The sequence below is a fragment of the Triturus cristatus genome, chromosome 4_1 (assembly GCF_964204655.1).
Source record: "Triturus cristatus chromosome 4_1, aTriCri1.1, whole genome shotgun sequence".
Lineage (NCBI taxonomy): Eukaryota > Metazoa > Chordata > Amphibia > Caudata > Salamandridae > Triturus > Triturus cristatus.
In genome coordinates, this window is record NC_140585.1 from 226,826,660 (window position 1) to 226,846,095 (window position 19,436).

General features: G+C 46.8%; 1 protein-coding gene across 1 annotated transcript in view; it reads right to left on the reverse strand.

Annotated features, from left to right (window-relative positions):
* Positions 1–5,066: 5,066 nt before the first annotated feature.
* LOC146854151 (hemagglutinin/amebocyte aggregation factor-like) overlaps positions 5,067–19,436 on the reverse strand; it is an 88,717-nt gene continuing 74,347 nt past the window's right edge. The window contains exons 3-5 of the mRNA XM_085651926.1: positions 12,284–12,472; positions 6,786–6,938; positions 5,067–5,261 (exon numbers count right to left, since the gene is read on the reverse strand). Coding sequence (XP_085508052.1) covers positions 5,132–5,261; positions 6,786–6,938; positions 12,284–12,472 — 472 coding nt within the window. The 3' untranslated portion in view covers positions 5,067–5,131. The remainder of the gene's footprint in view (positions 5,262–6,785; positions 6,939–12,283; positions 12,473–19,436) is intronic.

The following is a 19,436-nucleotide window of genomic DNA, read 5'->3' on the forward strand; positions in this document are numbered from 1 at the left end:
GCAAACATGCATATCTTGAAGGGATGCCCTTCTTCTTTGTTGACTCATTGTTTTCTGTGAACTTCACAAAGATGCACTTTGCACCATCTCATCTTAAAATTAGTTTTTCATCTCTCTGCTCCGAAAGAGTGACTGCACTTTTTGGAAGGCACGATACATTTTGGGACACATTACAATTTCTATCACGCCAGACATGTCAAGGTTGTGCCTAGTTTCATCCTGTTTCCTGCTTATGCCACGCCGCCATCTGAGAATGATGCCAGTGCATGAGGTCTTGGCTGATCAGTGAAGTCTCAAAGTTGAAGTAACATAAATATCCTATGAAGCATTGCAAATATGGATTCTTTAACTCACAGCGGGCATATCCTTGGAACAAAAGAGTTTTCCCTGCACAATAGTGACTAACCTATGTCTTGTTGGGGGAAAGGCACACATTTCCTTTTCGGGTGCTGGGTCTGTGGCCCCCGCAAGCAAGGAGATCTCATATCCACTGGTTAGAGCAGTGATACTCCTGGTTTAATCATCAAGGCTTCGTTGCAATAACCAAGGTTTCATTTGTAGGAATTCTTACAAGCAACGATGTAAAGAAAGAAATTACGTATTCTTGTGCCATCTCTCAGGGCACAGTAGGTCTCAAGGGCTAGGTTTTAGCAGAGCATCAGTGGTGTTAGGCTAACGCCAGCAGTTCATCCTGGCATCCAACATATTCAATGTCATAGCAACAATTTTTATATTGCAGCGGTACAGATTGGGACACTCGCTAGAACATCATCTTTAGACCATCACCAGACTCATTCCTTAAAACTCCGCTGGCCTTTGTTATCCCAACACACTTACACTGCTTTCATCCCTTTCATCCAAGGTATTTCAAGGTGCAGCCAATAGACTGCTCCTAGACTGCCCAAGTGCAGCTTCGACCCACTGATTTCATTTCATTCCTGAGGCCACACTTTGCGTGACTGTAGATGGTGGCAGATGGGTGGCTCAAGCTCAGTCTTCTGTAGTTTCTTTTGACCATGGTGGGGAGAGGTCAAGCCTCAGCCTGGTTTGTTTCACCAGCCCGGATCAAGCCTCCCCTGTGCTGCTCCTCTGAGATTTTTCTGCAGAGTGTCTCGAAGTTCATCTGTCAGCCACAAGCTTCAACTCTTGCCCTTCTCTCCTGCTCATTTGGGTTCCCATTCTGTTCCTGCACTGCTGATTGTATTGTATTGTATTGTATTGTATAAAGATTTATATAGCGCGGAGAAACTGTAACCCTACGGGTATCCAGGCGCTCTGACCAGATAAGATGTTTTATCGCGCGAGAAAAGAAGATCAGGGACTTCAAGCTACTGGGAAAAGGCAGGTCTTAAGGCCCCTTCTGAAATCTGTCAATGACTGCGTCTGCCTAAGAGCGGGTGGGAGTGCATTCCAGCTTTGAGCTCCGACCACCCTAAAAGCCCTCCCTCCTAGTCTAGCCCGTTTAAAGCTGGGCTGTACCAGCAGGTTGGCCCTGGATGACCGCAGCTGCCTTATGGGGGAGTACCGGGCAAATCTTTCCTGTAGTGGGATCGGGCCTGTTCCGTGAATTGCCTTATGCACCAAGCACAGAGATTTGAAAAGGACCGTCTCTCTAACAGGTAACAGTGCCTGGGTGGAGGATGAGTCGAAATTGCGACCGAGTGCCAGCTTGGCAGCAGCTGACTGCACTCTCTGTAGCCCCTGCAGAATGTGATGGGGGGCTCCGAGGTACAGAGAGTTACAGTAATCCAGTCTGCTGAGGATGACGCTTCTAACAACCATGTTGCGAGAGTCTATAGGCAACAATGGGAGAACACGGCGTAGGAGTCGTAGCAGGCCGAAGCAGGTGCTGGAGGTTTTCCTAGCCTGTGAGACCAACTGGAGGTTATTATCAAATAAAACCCCCAGGTTCCGTACAGTACTAGCTGGGGTCAGTGGAGCTGAGTCTGGTGTAAGCCTAAGTTCCACAGGAAGATTTTGGATCCGTTTCGATGGTGCATAGAGCAGCAATTCAGTTTTGTCTCCGTTAAACTGTAAACAGTTTTTCCGTAGCCAATCCATGGTCTGCCTCATGCAGCTTTGGAACTGCTCCAGAGGAACTGCCTGTTTGCCTTCCAGGGAGAAGGCCAGTTGGGTGTCGTCCGCATAGTTTATCAGCTCCACCCCGAACGCTTTAATGATGGAAAATAGCGGTTGTAGATAGATATTAAACAGGATGGGGCTGATACTAGATCCCTGTGGGACCCCAAATTCCACGGGTGTATTCTCTGAGACAAAAGGTCCCATAGTCACCATTTGGTGCCTTCCTGTTAAGTAGGAGTGAAGCCATTGTAATGCCTGGCCCTCCACCCCAACCTCCGTCAACCGTCCCAGCAGCATTTCATGATTCACGGTATCGAATGCGGCTGACAGATCTAGGAGCACCAGCACGGCGGTGCTCCCTGTGTCAGCCCGCATCCGCAGCGAGTCCATCATGGTGACTAGTGCAGACTCGGTTCCGTGACAAGGGCGGAAGCCGAACTGGTCCTTGTCCTGCAGACGATTTGTCTCGAGATAACTCGAGAGGGATCTGCTCACCGCCTTCTCCAAGATTTTAATTGGGAACGGGAGGAGAGAGATAGGCTGGAAGCTGGCGGGAACCGCTGGGTCCAATGTTGGTTTTTTAATGAGGGGGGAGACCGTGGCCTGTTTCCATCTGATGCCAGCTCTTTAGTCTTTAGATAGTACCATCACCATCCAGACATGTTTTCTAGAGTGTCTTGTGGCTTAAGGCAGCTGGGTTATCTGAAACAGTATAAACAGAATGCCAATACCACTGAGGCACTTGTACTATTCTTTAGTCCAGAGAGTGGTGGTCTTCCAACAGGGTCCACTTCTATTCTGTCTGCCACAGTGTGAAACCAGGCTTTACTTTTTGAGAATTCCCTCTTACTTGGCACACTTTTCTATAGCTGTTTTTGTCTGTTCAAAAACAGAAAAAGAATCCATTCTTTCTAGGATCAGTCACAAAACTGTGGTTCAGAAGATTTTATAGCACTGATTTTATTGTACTGATAATTCCTTTGGGTCCCCTTCCCCCAACTACATGATCCCACTACTTCAGCTACTTCTGCTGCTCACTTAACTCCAAATTATAGTGACTTCTTAATTCTGATAGGGTAGGTAACAGTAGCTGCTGACACCATCGAAATTAAGAAATCTGCCAGAACTCTGAGGATTTCTTAACTTTTGTCTACAGAAGTGGGGGGAAAGTCTGGCACAAAATGTGGAATTCCCAGGAGATCGGAGCTGGCATTACTGATTGCAGCTGTTAATTCCTCATTTTAAGGGTGCCCTCGGGGTCTAACTAGTTATGGGCCGGATTTTCCCCACCTCTGTTATCTGTACCTCTGGGGGAGGGCAGTTGCAGCTGGTGAACTTGGAAGTGGTGGAGAGTAAACACAAAATATGAAATTGTGTGAGCAAGTAATCACGTATGACTTAAGTAAGGGCTTGGAGGGAATGGGCGAGAAGAGGACAAGGGTGATGTCCCTGCGAGACTTTAAAAAAAATTGCACTTTTTCTTTAATATATTGCTGAAAAAGCTATATTTTTTAGAGCCATCTGAAGCCAAACCTAAAAAAATTACGGCTTTCGATTCCATGGTTGGCATGGGTGCCAGTTGGTGGGAGCAAGTGTAGGTGTCAGCAGAACCTTCACTGGCTCTCATCACTCATACTAGTAGGGCGCTGTGGTAGGGTGGGACGGAGGTGCATTGATAGAGATGTGCGAGTCTCCAGAGCTGCACCAGTAAAAGATATCTTGGCTCAAGTTTGAGATGCATTGTTAGAGAAGTGTGGCATCCCAGAAACTCACTAGAAAGGACGATGGCATTAGGACTGAAGTGGATTGGCAGGACTGTGTAGGAGGGATATTAACATTTTCAGGGAATGCTGTTGGTCAACTTTGCACTTCATGAGTGAGAGGGCTTGCACATGGAGGAGACTAGTTGCCCCCAATTTGAGATGATAGTAGGAGTGTGTTATAATAACAGGTAGTCTGCCCTCACATGTATTCTGTGTGGCTGGTATATGACAAAAGAAAGAGGGGTACGAGATTTTAAAAGTATCCCCAAAATTAACGCAAATCATATTCGTTCTTTACTGAAACATTTTGTGCTAGAAATAGGAGCATTGGATTGGATTATGATGATGTTCGGGGCTGATTCGTTTTAAGGTGGTTTATCTCAATGTGGGGGTTTCTGGCAGTGCACAGACGCTGGGTTTAAGTTTCTTTTAGCACGAGGAAGTGATACCTGTCTGAAACTGCGAGTAGCTATCATGGCTCGAGTTAAAAAATAACCAGATTGTACTTAACGTCACCACGAAATAGATGCTCATGCTTCCTCCTTTCCAGGAAAATTCCCAGTCCTGCTGTCCTGCACCAAGCTCCAATAAACAGGGAGAGCATAGCCAGGCGCTTGGCCGAGCACTGAACATGTTAACTATTTAAGTCATACCACAAACATCATGTAAAATATGATGAACTCTAGTCAAAATCCCAAAAAGTGTATTTATTTACCATGTGGATGTTTGGCATTATTACGTCACACTACATACACCACTGCACTGGGAGGTACTTTTTAAATCTGAGTTTTTAAACATAGATCAATAGTGAACTAAGATCCAAGACAAGAAACCCTGTACCTGGCCCAGATTATTATGAATCTGTGTGCTTGCTTGTGTGTGCGCATGTCTATTATGAAGTTCTGTGAATATACAGAATAAGCAGCATCTAGCTACATTTTCATCATATGAAATCCTTTTTATTGATGTCATGATAAGTACACTTTTACTAATGCTTTATTAACCTTCAAATATACTTGAAAATGCACCATTTGCCCACTCTTTTTTTACAAAATGTTCCCTTATGACACTCGGGCTTGCTCGCTCACCACTGGGCACAATTTTACGCCTCACCACTTTCAAATGTCACCAGCCACCACTGATGAGAACGATCTGGGTCAAAGAACAGCACATCCGTCGTAAAGGGACTCTACCCACGAAACAGCCCTATTACAAGCAAACTTCTGGAAAATGCTTTATTAATAAAAAAAAAAGTGATTTAACGCCGGAGACATATAGCATACTGATTATATCACATAATATTGATTGATATATAAACACATTGCTGCAAACAGTGTTGAAGCTTTAATCACAGAGGCGCTCTCCGGATGCGTTCTTGATGTTAACGCACAGTGCTGGAATTTCCAACGACGGTCCCTACAAGAAAATAAAATGCATTTTCATTTCTTATGACCCATTCAGTCCAGATCAATGTAATAGCACACATGATGAAGTAAAGCATGTGGGGGCAAGCTATGATTCACCAGGAAAGTAGTCTAATGAAAAAACTGCTGTATTTAGGTCTTCATTTCTGAAGTATTTAAAAACACATTTGGAACTTATAGGACATTACAGTCCGTGCGTTTCTTAGCTATAGCAGATATGGAATAGATTGATGGATTAATGCATAATAAATGAATGTGTGTATGTGTGCATGGGTGCAGACCAGGGTTTACCAACCTTGTCTGTAGTGAGAGCTTTTTCTGCTCAAGGAAAGTAACCCTGAGCTACTAACCAATTTTATCACTGTAAAATAGTGACCATTTATGAAACCTTACATTACATGCACCCTACGTAGGACCATCAGAAGCAGCCACCCAAGCTTTTCAGGCGAGCTTACCAGCAGAAATGCCAGGAAAAAGCACAGACTCTCTGAATGAGGTACCGAGCTTGCTTTCACCTCTGAAAGCTACTTTGAGGTTGGGGGAGTTATGAGTGCCTTCCCATCTACTTGTTGGAGACCAAAGGGTTAAACCAAACTTTCAGGCCGAGTGGAATATTATGTCAGTGCAACCTTTAAACCAGGGCCCATAATATGACTAATTATCACCAACATGTCAGTGCCAAGAATGGCCACAATACGTCAAGAATGGCTACTTTTGCATGTTCAGATTCACCCCATTACACTTCCATCCTTTGTGCATGCTCAGATCTGCACCACCACTCAATCCTGTCAGCTTGTTTAGATTTGTTCTGTCATTTAGTAATCCGTACTTAATGTTAAGGTGGCACCATCACTCACTAACATTTACATTTGCATTCACAAATCTTGATTACCGGCACAAATGTGTGCCATCACTTAGCTGTCCTAGCTGCATGGCCACATTTACATTATCATTCTGTGTGTTGGAATGTCCAGATTTACACAATGATTCAGAAAGTATTAGTCAATATTCACAAGTAGCTTCACTCAGCAATATTCAGTGCATGCTGACATTTGCACCAGTACTCAGAAATTCTTAACATTTACCCATTTTGTATCATACATACATAGGGACCCATCCTCTTGTATCATCCGAGAGGGCCAGGGTGACTCCTTAGTGAGGAAGGGACCCTTAGACACTCTACTGTTTATCAGAATGTCAGAGGGAATTCACATCAGCAGGAAGGAATTAGCAAACATTTGGGCCAGTCCTAAAGTGACAATGAGTAGGTTTCACCAGGTACAAGTTGAAGGCTTCTAGTATCAGGAAACAATCTTTTAAACCGAGTATAATACATTTAAAAAAAAAGGAATGCCAAGATCAAAACCATTTTCATCTCTTTATCGACCAGAAGAAAAACAGATTAGGCGCAATCAGTAAACAGAGATGCTACTAAGGATGTTCCAAGGTGAAGTAATTTAGTTCTTGCACAATCAGTCAAAAATCAAATCTCAAACCAGAGGCTGACAGGACTTACTCTCTTTGGTTGTCGTGGTAACTGGAGACTCCCAAGAGGTATCTTCCACTGGGCACTTGCCAGAGAAAATATGCATCAAAGTCATTGACATAATCAGTCCACTGGCAACTATAGTTTGTGTTCGCGTTCTCAGAGCAGCAGTAAATCTTCCACCTAGGAAACAACATGGTAAAAGTTGGGACTATTAGTTTTAGACTTGGCATTCCTTGGCATGGTTTGTCCTGACTTTTTGCCTCTACCTCCTGCAATACTGTGTGTGGGTTTTCCTGGCTTAGATGCTTTTCGCACTTTGCCACTGTGGATCAGTGTCAAAGTGCAAATGCTCCCTTTGTAAATTGTTGTTATAATTGGTTATCCATGATTGGAATATTTGATTTGCTGATAAGTCCCTAATGTGTGTGTGTGCCCAGGGCCTGTAAATCAAATGCAACTAGTGGGCCTGCTGCATTGAGTAGCCCTGAAAATATAGCTAAGACCTGCCACTGCAGTGTCTACACGCACAGTTTTAAACTGCCATGTCAACTTGACAAGTGGACCCATTTGCCAGACCTTAACCTTCCCATTTCTTACATGTATGACACCCCTCAGTTAGGTCCAAGCTACCCCCATGGGCAGGGTGCAGTGTATGTGAAAGGTAGAATATCTGCTGGTGTGTGTGTGACATGTCCAGATAGTGAAAATCTATGTATTTCGTTATTCACAATTGAAAGGCTGTCTGTTCCATAGGCTAACATAGGAGTTGATTTGTAACAGCTTACAGTTATAACTTTCCATTAGGACAAGATGGAGAAATTGAGTTTAGGCTCTCTGAACTCAGAGTTTATAATACATCTTTTTAGTAAGTCAGGTGCATATTTACAACCCCTTGTGCCGCCTGTGCATCACTTTTTGTGACGCACCAGAGGCATAGTGTGCTGCCCCACAGACAGCCATATGGGGGAGTTGAGGTGTGTCCTGACTTTCGTGGGTGACTTATAGCTGGGCTGAATATACCTTGGCTGCATTTAGAGTGGTGGTAGGAGTTTCACTTGCACCTGAATAGGCTGTGCCTCCTTTACCTAATGCTGTCTCCACCTCCTGTGGTCATGCTGCACCAGAGAGGACAGAACCGGTGTGGACTGGGCTCACAGACCCTTGACACTAAGGGACCAAAGACTAAGTATTGAATCATAAACCACAGAGAACTAGATCACTTCTGGACTCAAGAGGAACCTCTGCCAAGGAGAAGAGATGGATGGCTGTGAGGAGGAGTACTCTCCATTTGCTGTGTGTGCTTTGCTGGGTTGGCCTTCAGTTGCAGCTTCTGCCAAGGAGAGGACAAGGACTGGAAATTTGCTGTGAACCTGCTTGAAGAAGAATCTCCAAGGGCTTGTGTGGGCTGGACTCCTGTTCTGAAGTCTCAAGGACACAAATACTTCACCTGCAACTCACTGTCCAGCACCTGGACCCCTTTGTGGACTTCTTTATTCAAAAGGGCACCAAGTCTAGTTCCTGGGCCCTGAGAATTGTGTGGTTGATGCTGCAAAACAAGAAAAACAACTCTGACACAGTCAGCGACGCCGCCTGTGACACTGCGACCTACATCGAGGCCGGGGGCATTGCTCATGAAGTGCCTGACGCACCGTCCCGCTGCACCACAGCTCTGACACTCTCTGACGCCAGCTGACACCTACAGTTATTGGCATTCCGGACTCCAGCGATCACACCATCACCGCCAGCATCCTGGTATCACAGAGCCGATAACCGATAAGGGTAACTTCACAAACTCTTCAACTTTGCCTCACCTTACTGGAGCCGACTCCTCACCGTCGACGCCACCTAACTTCCCCTGTCCTTGATGTATCGCCTCCTCATGGAAACAATCCCTCGCCTCTCCCGTGGCAACCAGGGAACTGGCCTCGACCTCGGTACAGACGTCTCACCTCCACGACAACGTGCATTGCCCATAGACTTGTTTTCCAAGGTACTGTTGTTTTGGTGTCAGTGTAACTCTCTGCCCAACGCTGTGCACTTTGCATTCTGCACCGTACTTATGCCTGTCACAATGTCGTAATAGCCCCAGGTGGAGCTATTTTGTTTCTACAGTTCTATTTTTGAAATAACTATTCTAAAACTGATATCTTGATACATATATGTTGAATTTTTGTTGTTTTGGTCTTGATTAATTTTGATAAAGTTCATTTTTCTAAACTGGTGTGGTGTCCATTTGAGGTGTTTCCACTGTGTTGCTGGGTGTTTGAGTACAATTACTTTACAAATTGCCTTGTTTTGTGGTGACTGTGTATGGGTTTAGTTATGAAAATGTGACAACGCGTGAGTTCTGTGTAGCTGTGATTTTCTGTGAATAGTTGACATTGCACGATTCTGAGTGTATGGGGAAGTTAGGCCTAATCATCTGTTGGGGCTGTGATTCATTCATAAGTCTAAATGAGGCAGTAGTGTCCAATACATCAATTGCATTATATAGCACTTACTACCCCTGAAGAGCCATTGAAGCGCTTTGTGGGGAATAGCACACTTTTCTGGTACCCAAGGTTAGAGATAAATAGATAATATGTAGTAATCTGTGCTTTCTGTTCCAATTGGAATTAGTTGTGTTAAGGTTGTTACGTTTATGCTCCTGCGGTCTTATGCATTTACTCTAGTGTTCTGAATAAGAGTAGATTAATTTTAAGTTGATTAATAAAGGGAAGATATGAGATGTTAATGGGAGTGGTGGGCATGTGTGCCTGTTAGAAGGGATGAATTGGATGGAAAGAGGTAAGAGTCCTGAAAGCATGTTTGAAAGTCCATAGTAGACAGAAAAGTTTGTGAGACAGAGAGTTGAGGGAAGGGGTGGATTTTTGTTTTTCCATTTAATGATTTTTAAATATATGGTACCCAATGGCAGTAGCACCTGTGTAGTTATCCGTGAGTCAGAGTTTCCACAGGAAGAGCTTTTTGTTGGCTAATAACTTTGATGCAGTTTGACAAATTTTCTGAGAACTTCCCCAAAAAAGGAAATCCACCTCAGCTCCTTCCTAGAAAGTTGTGTGGTGAGTTCGTCAAGCTGGAGAGGAATAAAATGGGAATTGGGGGCCCAAAATATTTTTTTCCCAATTTAATTTTCCCTGCAGCTAAAAATTTAAAAAAAATGTTTGGGGCGTTCATTGCAGTCCCACTGGGCTTTTCTGGGTGCCAGCATGCTGAACCTCCACTTCCCTCCTTAGGTGTGGTCCCGAAAATAAAGAAACTATGGAATGGAGGTCTGTGGTTGGTTGGCCACTTGTCTGGTTTTTGGCCTCCTGCAGGGCATTGGGTACTCTGGGGCCAATCCCGCGAGGGTTGATCGCCCTTGGGGTTTAGGGTAGGTCGGTGAATGCAGTGAGGGGTTTGTTTGCAGATGTATCATAAATTCACTGATACATAGATTTTTTTTAATTGTTTTCAGTTTCTATATATATGCATATCCTATTGAACTAAAGCAGAAACCCATATACATACTCATTTGTATATAGTGAACCTGATCTACATAGTCAAAGAAAAATATTTTATCATGTTAGAAAATAATTTTTTTAATGCATTTTTCTTTTTAATTTGTTAATATCCAAACATTTGTTCTATGTTTATAGAAAGTATGATGAAAACATCCTCTACATAACTAGAAATAAATATTTTGTTGTGTTAGGACTATACAGGTGTTTTTCTCAATATCTAAATATATTGTAATAGAATAGCCTTTTAGAAAGCATTTAGACGAATATACCTAGGCACAGGATCCAATTCTGTAATCATATATACATAATCCAAAATATATTTATTAGCATGCAATGAAGCATAATCTCATATACAGGGACTCATTTACATATATGTTATCAGCATATTTTGACATACATAAATATGTAAAGCATAAACATATATTTATTTCTGTACACATATAATTTTTTATCAATATTTTTAAGTATCTGTAAATCTTATATTGAATTGATAGACCAAACCTGTTTATTATGGTGCACAATTTACCTTTGTGTGAGATATTTACATTTGGTAAGAATGCGGGATTTAAAAAGGGTGACTTTTGAAATTGGAAATACCTCAATAAGTGTAGAAATTGACTTTTACCAGGGTGTACTTTTATAGTGCTTGGGTGCAGTTTTTTCAATTGTTTAGAATGGTTTGCAGTAAGGTTGTACAAACATGTGTCTGTGGTAACATATGTTCTCTAGTGCTCATGAAACATAGGGTAGTAGCTTTGTGAATGGTTACTTTCTGCATAGAAAGTGCAACTATTGGATATGTTGTCATACTTGTCGCATTTTGCTATGAGGATGGATCAGTGTGATATATCAGTGGATCAGTTGAATGTCAATATTTCATGTGAATATTTTCACTTGGTAAAATGAATAAACTTGGGATTTAAACAGAAAGAGCCTGTATAGCCATGGACTTGTCATTGTTAGTGTTGTTACTGTAGTTATTTCATTGGTATGGTTGGCACTGTTCTGGAACCAGTCTAGTATAAATGGTTAATTAGTCTATGGAAGTAGGTTTCTGCCATTAAAATAACTGAGTTCTCTGTGATAATAGATGAAAACTAGTTTGCTTGATTGCTAGGTGAGGTGGGTTTGGAGCAGAAGTGAAGCAGTGGAACCAGATTGTATTTAGTGTGTTAGTGAGTGTTTGGGCATGTAGTGGTTGGAGCAACGTTTGTGTAGAACCCGGTCTAGGATGCTTCTGTTATGTTGGTGGTTATGCGGGACAGTTCATGTTTTATGACCAGCTGCTTTGTGTGAAAGTTTGGTTTGTCTGTATTAGCTGATTTGTCAGAAAGTCTAAGATTGCCATCCTATGCATCCCATCCGTGGGAATGGTAATATTAGATGTGGCGGTGGTTCTGCTTTATTTCACCCATGAAATCGGTGCAGCATTTAACAACCTTCTTGTGCATTAACACACCAGTAAGGAGGGAGACACATCACGTAAAGATGCAAGACCAAAGCCATGCTCGTCATGTTAGTTTCTGTTTTCAATTGCCTCATTATGAACCCATCTGCTAGATTGATTGGTTGGTCTGGGGTTAGGGTGGGCTACTCCATCTCTGCGGGAGTGTTCATGGTAATGAAGAAGAGAATACATGAGCCCTGGCCAGCCAATAGTCAGTGGAAAAGGATTGGTTTTGTGTGGTGCTGTATCACTGAGGATAGTTGTGATTTATGAGGAAGTGGATTCATGGGAATAAGCAGGTTTGTTGCGGCAACACTTTAAAACGTGTTTGTCTTCAGCAGTCTGTTGGTGGCAATGGTTGGCTTTTGATTGGTAATGGTGTATGTGAATAGTGAGTCTGACGTGGCAGTAGTTTTATGATTGGTTTGGAATTGTAATGGTTTGTGGTAAGTGAAGCAGATAATTTTACGGAGCCTGTGATTGTTAGGAGCAGTAAATTGGTGGCAATGGTTGGATGCAAGATTTGTTGTCATAGCTCAGTTGTGTATCCATTTTTGAATGGTTGAGCGGATTACCTCCGGTCCTCACGCTTGTTGTCATGATAGCTGTCAAAGCCACTGATGACGGATCCAAAAGGGCAGGTGTAGGAGAACGGCTCATCAAAGTCATTCACATAGGGGCTCCATTGACATGATGCTGATCCGCTGAAGGTGTTCTTGCAGGTGAAATCCCACTGGCGGTCCTCATGCTGGTTGTGATGTTGACTATGAAGAAAATCAAACAGTAGTCAATTCCACGCTCCTCCCTGAGACTCGAAAGTTTCTACTAATAACATGTGACTATGGTTTGAGTATGAATTTGGGTTTTTAAATCAGTTTTATGACTGGTTGCTCTACAATGTTCCATATCGAGTTGGTGCTCATAACATTGTGCACATTTTAATACCATCATTTAGAGTACAACAGTGACCCTTGACCCTCGGGTAGGTCACTTCCCCACCGCTGCAGCTCCGCCTGCCTGCCCGCTTTGCCGCCAGATCCTATACTCGTGTGCCTACTCGTGTGCCTGCCCCCCTTGCCTGTTTTTTTCTGTACCCCGCTTTTTAGTGAGTGCCCCGTGCTTCTTGGCCCTTCTCCCCTCCCGCTTCCCGCGTCTTTCCCGCCGCTGCCTCCCGTGCGGCCCCGCCCCCCCGACACCCATTGGCTCTTCCCTCCCGCCTCCCAGCTGACCACTCCTCCCCTCCTCCCTCTTAAGGCGACCGCTGCGCGGCGGAGTCAGTGACCCTTGACCCTCGGGTAGGTCACTTCCCCACCGCTGCAGCTCCGCCTGCCTTCCCGCTTTGCCGCCAGATCCTATACTCGTGTGCCTACTCGTGTGCCTGCCCCCCTTGCCTGTTTTTTTCTGTACCCCGCTTTTTAGTGAGTGCCCCGTGCTTCTTGGCCCTTCTCCCCTCCCGCTTCCCCCGTCTTTCCCGCCGCTGCCTCCCGTGCGGCCCCGCCCCCGACACCCATTGGCTCTTCCCTCCCGCCTCCCAGCTGACCACTCCTCCCCTCCTCCCTCTTATGGCGACCGCTGCGTGGCCACGCCGCCGGCGCGCCAAAGGCAAGCCCGTCTGCACCCGTCCGCGCCTGGACCGCGCCCAGCGCCAGGACCCCTGGCCCCCGACGATGCCAGCCAACACGACGGACTTACGACGCCGCCACCCTCAACGCACTCAAACCCGGCCAGAACCCCGCCTGCTACCGAGCCAGCCCGAAACACACCCACGGACCCTTCACCTGCCAAGCCTGCAATTTCACCTGCCTTCGGACCTGCACCGCACCTGAAAGGCCAGGCACCAGCAACAACCACCTCAAGTGCATCCTGATCAACACCCTCTCCGTCCACAGACACGCCGTCGAACTCTGGAACCTGCTCGACACAACATCACCAGACGTTGCCTTCCTCACGGAAACCTGGATGAACGCCTCCTCAGCCCCCGACATCGCCATAGCCATCCCGGACGGATACAAGATCACCCCGAGGGATCGCGTCAACCAGACCGGAGGAGGCATCGCCATCGTCCACAGGAACACCATCCGCATCATGACCAACTCCGACAACACCCTCACTGCCGCCGAGCACCTTCACTTCCAGATACACACTGACCCCAAGACCACCCTCAGAGGCACTCTCATCTACAGACCCCCAGGACCACGCACACAATTCAGTGAAGCCATCGCAGACTTCATCAGCCCGCACACCCTCACCTCCTCTGACTACATCCTCCTAGGGCACCTCAACTTCCACTTGGAGAACAACAATGACAGCACCACCCTGCTGGACAACCTCGCCAACCTCGGACTCAAGCAACTGGTGAACACCCCCACCCACTACGCCGGCCACACGCTTGACCCCGTCTTCTCCTCCAACAAGCACATCTCCTTTAGCCACTCCACCGGACTTCATTGGACTGATCACAGCTGCGTCCACTTCAACTTCAGGAAAACCACGACCCACCACCACCCGCAACAGGTTCCGCGCAGGAGCTGGAACAAGATCACCGCCGACCAGCTCACCACCTCCCTCGGCCAGAACCCTCCCGCCAGCGCAACGGACCCCAACAAAGCAGCCCGCAACTTCACACAGTGGCTCACCAACTGCGCCGACGACCTCGCACCTCAGAAGAACCCACCCAGCAGACCCAGCAGCAAGAAAGCCTCGTGGTTCACCAACGAACTCAAAACATCCAAGAAAAACTGCCGCACCCTCGAGAAAGCCTGGCGCCACGACCAGACTACAGAAAACATGACAGCCCTCAAGAACGCCACCCGCATACACCACCAGCTGATCCGCACCACCAAAAGAACAACATTCAAAGAACGACTGGACAACAACACCCACAACAGCAAGGAACTCTTCAGCATCGTCAAAGAGCTCTCCAAACCCAGCGCCGGAAACAACGACATCACACCCTCGCAGGACCTCTGCGACTCACTCGCCTCATTCTTCCACCGCAAGATCGCTGACATACACAACAGCTTCGGCACACAGACCACGCACCCAACCACCGAACCAACGCCCCCCACCACCACCCTCTGCAACTGGACCCCGGTCAGCAGCGAAGACACCACCCGCACGATGAATACCATCCACTCCAGATCCCCTACCGACCCCTGCCTCCACCACGTCTTCAACAAGGCCGACTCCATCATCGCACCCCAACTCCGGGACATCATCAACATCTCCTTCACCACCGCCACCTTCCCGGAGAGCTGGAAGCATGCCGAGCTCAGCGCCCTCCTGAAGAAACCGACAGCGGACCCCACCGACCTCAAGAACTTCCGCCCCATCTCGCTCCTCCCTTTTCCTGCCAAAGTCATCGAGAAGACCGTCAACAAACAGCTCGCTACCTTCCTCGAGACAAACGGATCCCTCGACCCCTCACAGTCCGGTTTCCGAGTCAACCACAGCACCGAGACCGCCCTCATCGCAGCCACCGACGACATCAGATCCCTGCTCGACAACAGGGAAACAGCTGCCCTCATCCTCCTGGACCTCTCTGCAGCGTTCGACACAGTTTGCCACCGCACACTAATACAGCGCCTCAGCAACACCGGAATCCAAGAGAAGGCACTGGAATGGATCATCTCGTTCCTCACCGGAAGAACCCAGAGAGTCTGCCTCCCCCCGTTCCTGTCCGCGGCCACCGAAGTCACCTGCAGCGTACCTCAAGGATCCTCGCTCAGCCCCACCCTCTTCAACGTCTACATGAGCCCCCTCGCATCCATCGCACGCCAACACAACCTTAACATCATTTCCTACGCCGATGACACCCAGCTGATCCTCTCCCTCACCAACAACCCCGCCACCGCCAGAGCCAGCCTACACGAAGGAATGAAAGACGTCGCCGAGTGGATGAAGAACAGCCGCCTGAAACTGAACTCGGACAAGACGGAAGTCCTCATCCTGGGATCATCCCCCTCCGCCTGGGCCAACTCCTGGTGGCCCCCTGCCCTGGGCACCTCCCCCAAGCCAACGGACCACGCACGTAACCTGGGCTTCATCCTGGACTCCTCCCTCTCGATGACCAAACAAGTCAACGCCGTCTCGTCATCCTGTTTCAACACCCAGCGCATGCTCCGAAAGATCTTTCGATGGATCCCCACCGAAACCAGGAAGATGGTCACCCAGGCACTCGTCACCAGCCGACTGGACTACGGGAACACCCTCTACGCGGGAACCACAGCCAAACTACAGAAAAGACTCCAGCGCATACAGAACGCCTCCGCACGACTCGTCCTGGACATCCCCCGCCACAACCACATCTCCGCCCACCTGAGAGACCTGCACTGGCTCCACGTCAGCAAGAGGATCATGTTCAGACTCCTCACCCACGCACACAAGGCCCTCCACGACCTGGGCCCCAAGTACCTCAACAACCGCCTCACTTTCTACACGCCCACCCGCCAGCTGCGATCGACCAGCCTCGCCCTCGCCACCGTACCACGCATTCGCAGAGCCACCGCCGGAGGAAGATCCTTCTCCTACCTGGCAGCCAAGACATGGAACTCCCTCCCCATCCACCTTCGGCTGACCCAGGACCATCTCTCCTTCAGGAAGCAACTCAAGACCTGGCTTTTCGAGCAGTAACGGACCCCCCCCCGCCCTCAGCGCCTTGAGACCCTAACGGGTGAGCAGCGCGCTATATAAATTGATTGATTGATTGAACAGGAAACAATAAAAAAACTTCAAAAATGTATTAAACTTGGTCTAGTGATGATGTGCAAACATAGTGAGGGTTTATATCTGGGACCACCTCCTGCCAGAAGAGTATGTGGGCGGGCGTCTCCATACACAGAATGACCTACATGTACCCTTTATTGACATTTATCAGTGTAATACACTGATTCTATGTAGGTGTGCGGTAATACATGCCAACATGAGAGTTGAAGGCTACATCTTCTACGGCATGCAGCATTCCACAAAGTCTGTGGTGGTGGGGGGCTATGTATGGATCTTTCCTAAATTAAACTCTTTAATAACACCCATGACCTTGCATTTATTCCTGATACTTATTGTAGCCTTTCAGCATTCTTGTTGGTTAAGGCTAGCAAGATGTTGTGTTACAATCCATTCTGCCCTTTCTTAGTCTTTGCAGTGTATCGTTTTCAGCAGTTGTCCATCTCTGTAGATCCTTCAGCCGTAGATGTATAGGGAGTGCACATGGTGCCTTCTAAGACATGGCTTTTCCCTCTTAGTTAGGATGTACGCATGGTCAATAAACTTCTTTGCACAACTGTAATTCTTAGATCTGGGCAGATGTCTCAACAGGCAAGATTTGAGCTACATGACTGTGTTAGAAATAGGGTTTCTGGTTGGCTAAGGTATACACCTAGGCCAGGCAGAACCCACCACTCTAGTCAGAGTAAGCTTGATGCACAACCAGTGACGCATAGTGACATTTGAAAGTGGTGGGGCAATACCACACAAAGCTAGGAGTGCCTATGGCAGAGGATACAGGCCTCAATAGTCCAACACAAACATAATTGTGGCCTGCTATGTAACAACAATGGCATTGCGTTTATTAAAGTTGTAAAATGCACAGCAAATTGATCTGCTTTCTGGTGCCCGTTGCTCCAACTCAAAAGTATTTGATCGACCTTAAAAGATATCTGTGTTCCACAAAATGTAGCTCATGCTTGCAAACCAATCAGCTACGTCACACTGATGACACATGACAAACAAAACTATGCCTTAGAGTTCAGATCACACGTCAAGTAAAATGTAACCTGTAAACATACAGAAATTGTACATCATCTTTCCGATAGTATGGAACAGACAGCAACCTCTGGCTTAACCACCCTTAATAACACAATCAATCAATCAATCAACCAATCAGGGTTTTGTAGAGCGGACTACTTACCCATTAGGGTCTCAAGGCGCTGGGGGATGGATGTGTGTAGCTCCGTCGGGGTCATTCAAAAAGCCAGGTTATGAGGTCTTTCCTCAATTGGTGCTGTGTCGGGCTTTGTCAGAGGTGAAGGGAGAGATCGTTCCAGGTCTTGGCTGTGAGGTAGGAAAAGGACCTTCCACCCACGCTGGTCCTGTAGAAACGTGGGACGGTGGCTAGGCAGAGGTCGGCTGAGTGGAGGTTTCTCTTGGGGGCATGGAAGGAGAGGTGGTCGTTGAGGTATTGAGGTCCGATGTTTGTAGGCGTGCGTGACCAGCTTGAAAGTTATTCTTCTTTCAACGGGGAGCCAGTGTAGCCACAGCCATAGTTTTGCTTTACCGTTTTCTGCCCAAAGTGGGTATACTGGCACCTGTACAGACCTAGAGAGGGGTGCTACAGCAAAGGGGAGTTATTACTGTATTGTGGTGGGGCTTCATTGGGAAAGTGTGTGCCATAGGCATGTGCCGCTTTCCACATGAGAGTTTAGTACTCAGCCATTCAGTAGAAGCACTCTTAACATCACGTCTCCGAATGTAAATGTCAGTAGAAGCCTCAGAGCCTTCAGCAGTGGCACTATCTCGGCTCTGTTAATCGATCCATATCATGATTCGGTGTTTTCGCTCCCATGCATAATTTAACTTTTTAACAGATCAGTAGACTGCTTCATGGATCAATCATTATTTCTCTCTGCTGATCCATTTTAATTGTGATATCAAAGGGGCAATAATCCATTCTCAGGTTATAATTTAAAATAAATAGTGCTAGAGTCAAGATGAAAATGGCATTGTGATGCAGCCGGTGTCTGAGAAGTGGATCTGAAAGGAATGAGGCAGAAAGTTTTGGAAGGAAGATCGGTAGCACTTGAGCCAGGCAGCATCAAACAACAGTTGTGCTTACCATTTACACACAGACAGCACCCACCACAGGGTTTTAAATAAATTAGATACATCCTGAGTCGAGCAAAGAGGGGAGCTCAATAGTAAAAAATATTTATACAAATTAAGTGGGAATCGTGACATATGTTACCTTAATATTTCCAATCCCACTCCAGTCATGATGAAGGTGTCCGTTCCAAATGCAGCCTGAGCACAGCCAACAAGCCTAACCAATCCTGGAGCTGCTCTCCTACAGAGAAGCACCAGTATTGGGTGCAGCAGGCTACCCCAGCGCTCCTTTTGGCTCTGGGAGCCTGCAGCTGCAATCTGCCCGGATGTTTAAAACAACTCGGATTTGTGCAGTCAGAAGTACGCATGTCGGGCTGGCCGTGGGAAGAGAGACGGCCGATCCAACATGCACACTTTAAGTTTTAGGCAAACTGAGGTTATCCCTGAGCCTGCTGTCAATCATCAGGAATAGCCATGCACCATCCCTTAACCCCTTGCATGCCCGCCCCTTTCCCCGCCCAGTGCCGCGCTTTGTATTAGCGGGCGGAGTTCATGACGAGCTGGACTCGTCATGGGCACAGCGCCACCGCAGCCCATGACGAGTCCAGCTCATCATGGGCACTGAAGGGGTTAAAAGCGAACTGAACATAAGTCTTCATTCTTAAATGGTAATATAATCATTCATGATGACGATTTTATTAACTTCTTTTGCTGCTGCGCTTGCAGCAGGTGAGGCAATGTTCCTCTGCCCTAGAGGAGGAACCGCAGCTGCAACTGAGATAATCTGTGCTCACCCTCCGGTAGCTTGGCACAGAGCAGGCAGGCTTATTAAAAGAGGAAATGTGTATAGTATTTGTGCAACACACACACAGTAACACAATAAATACACTACAAAAAGCCTCTACACAGATT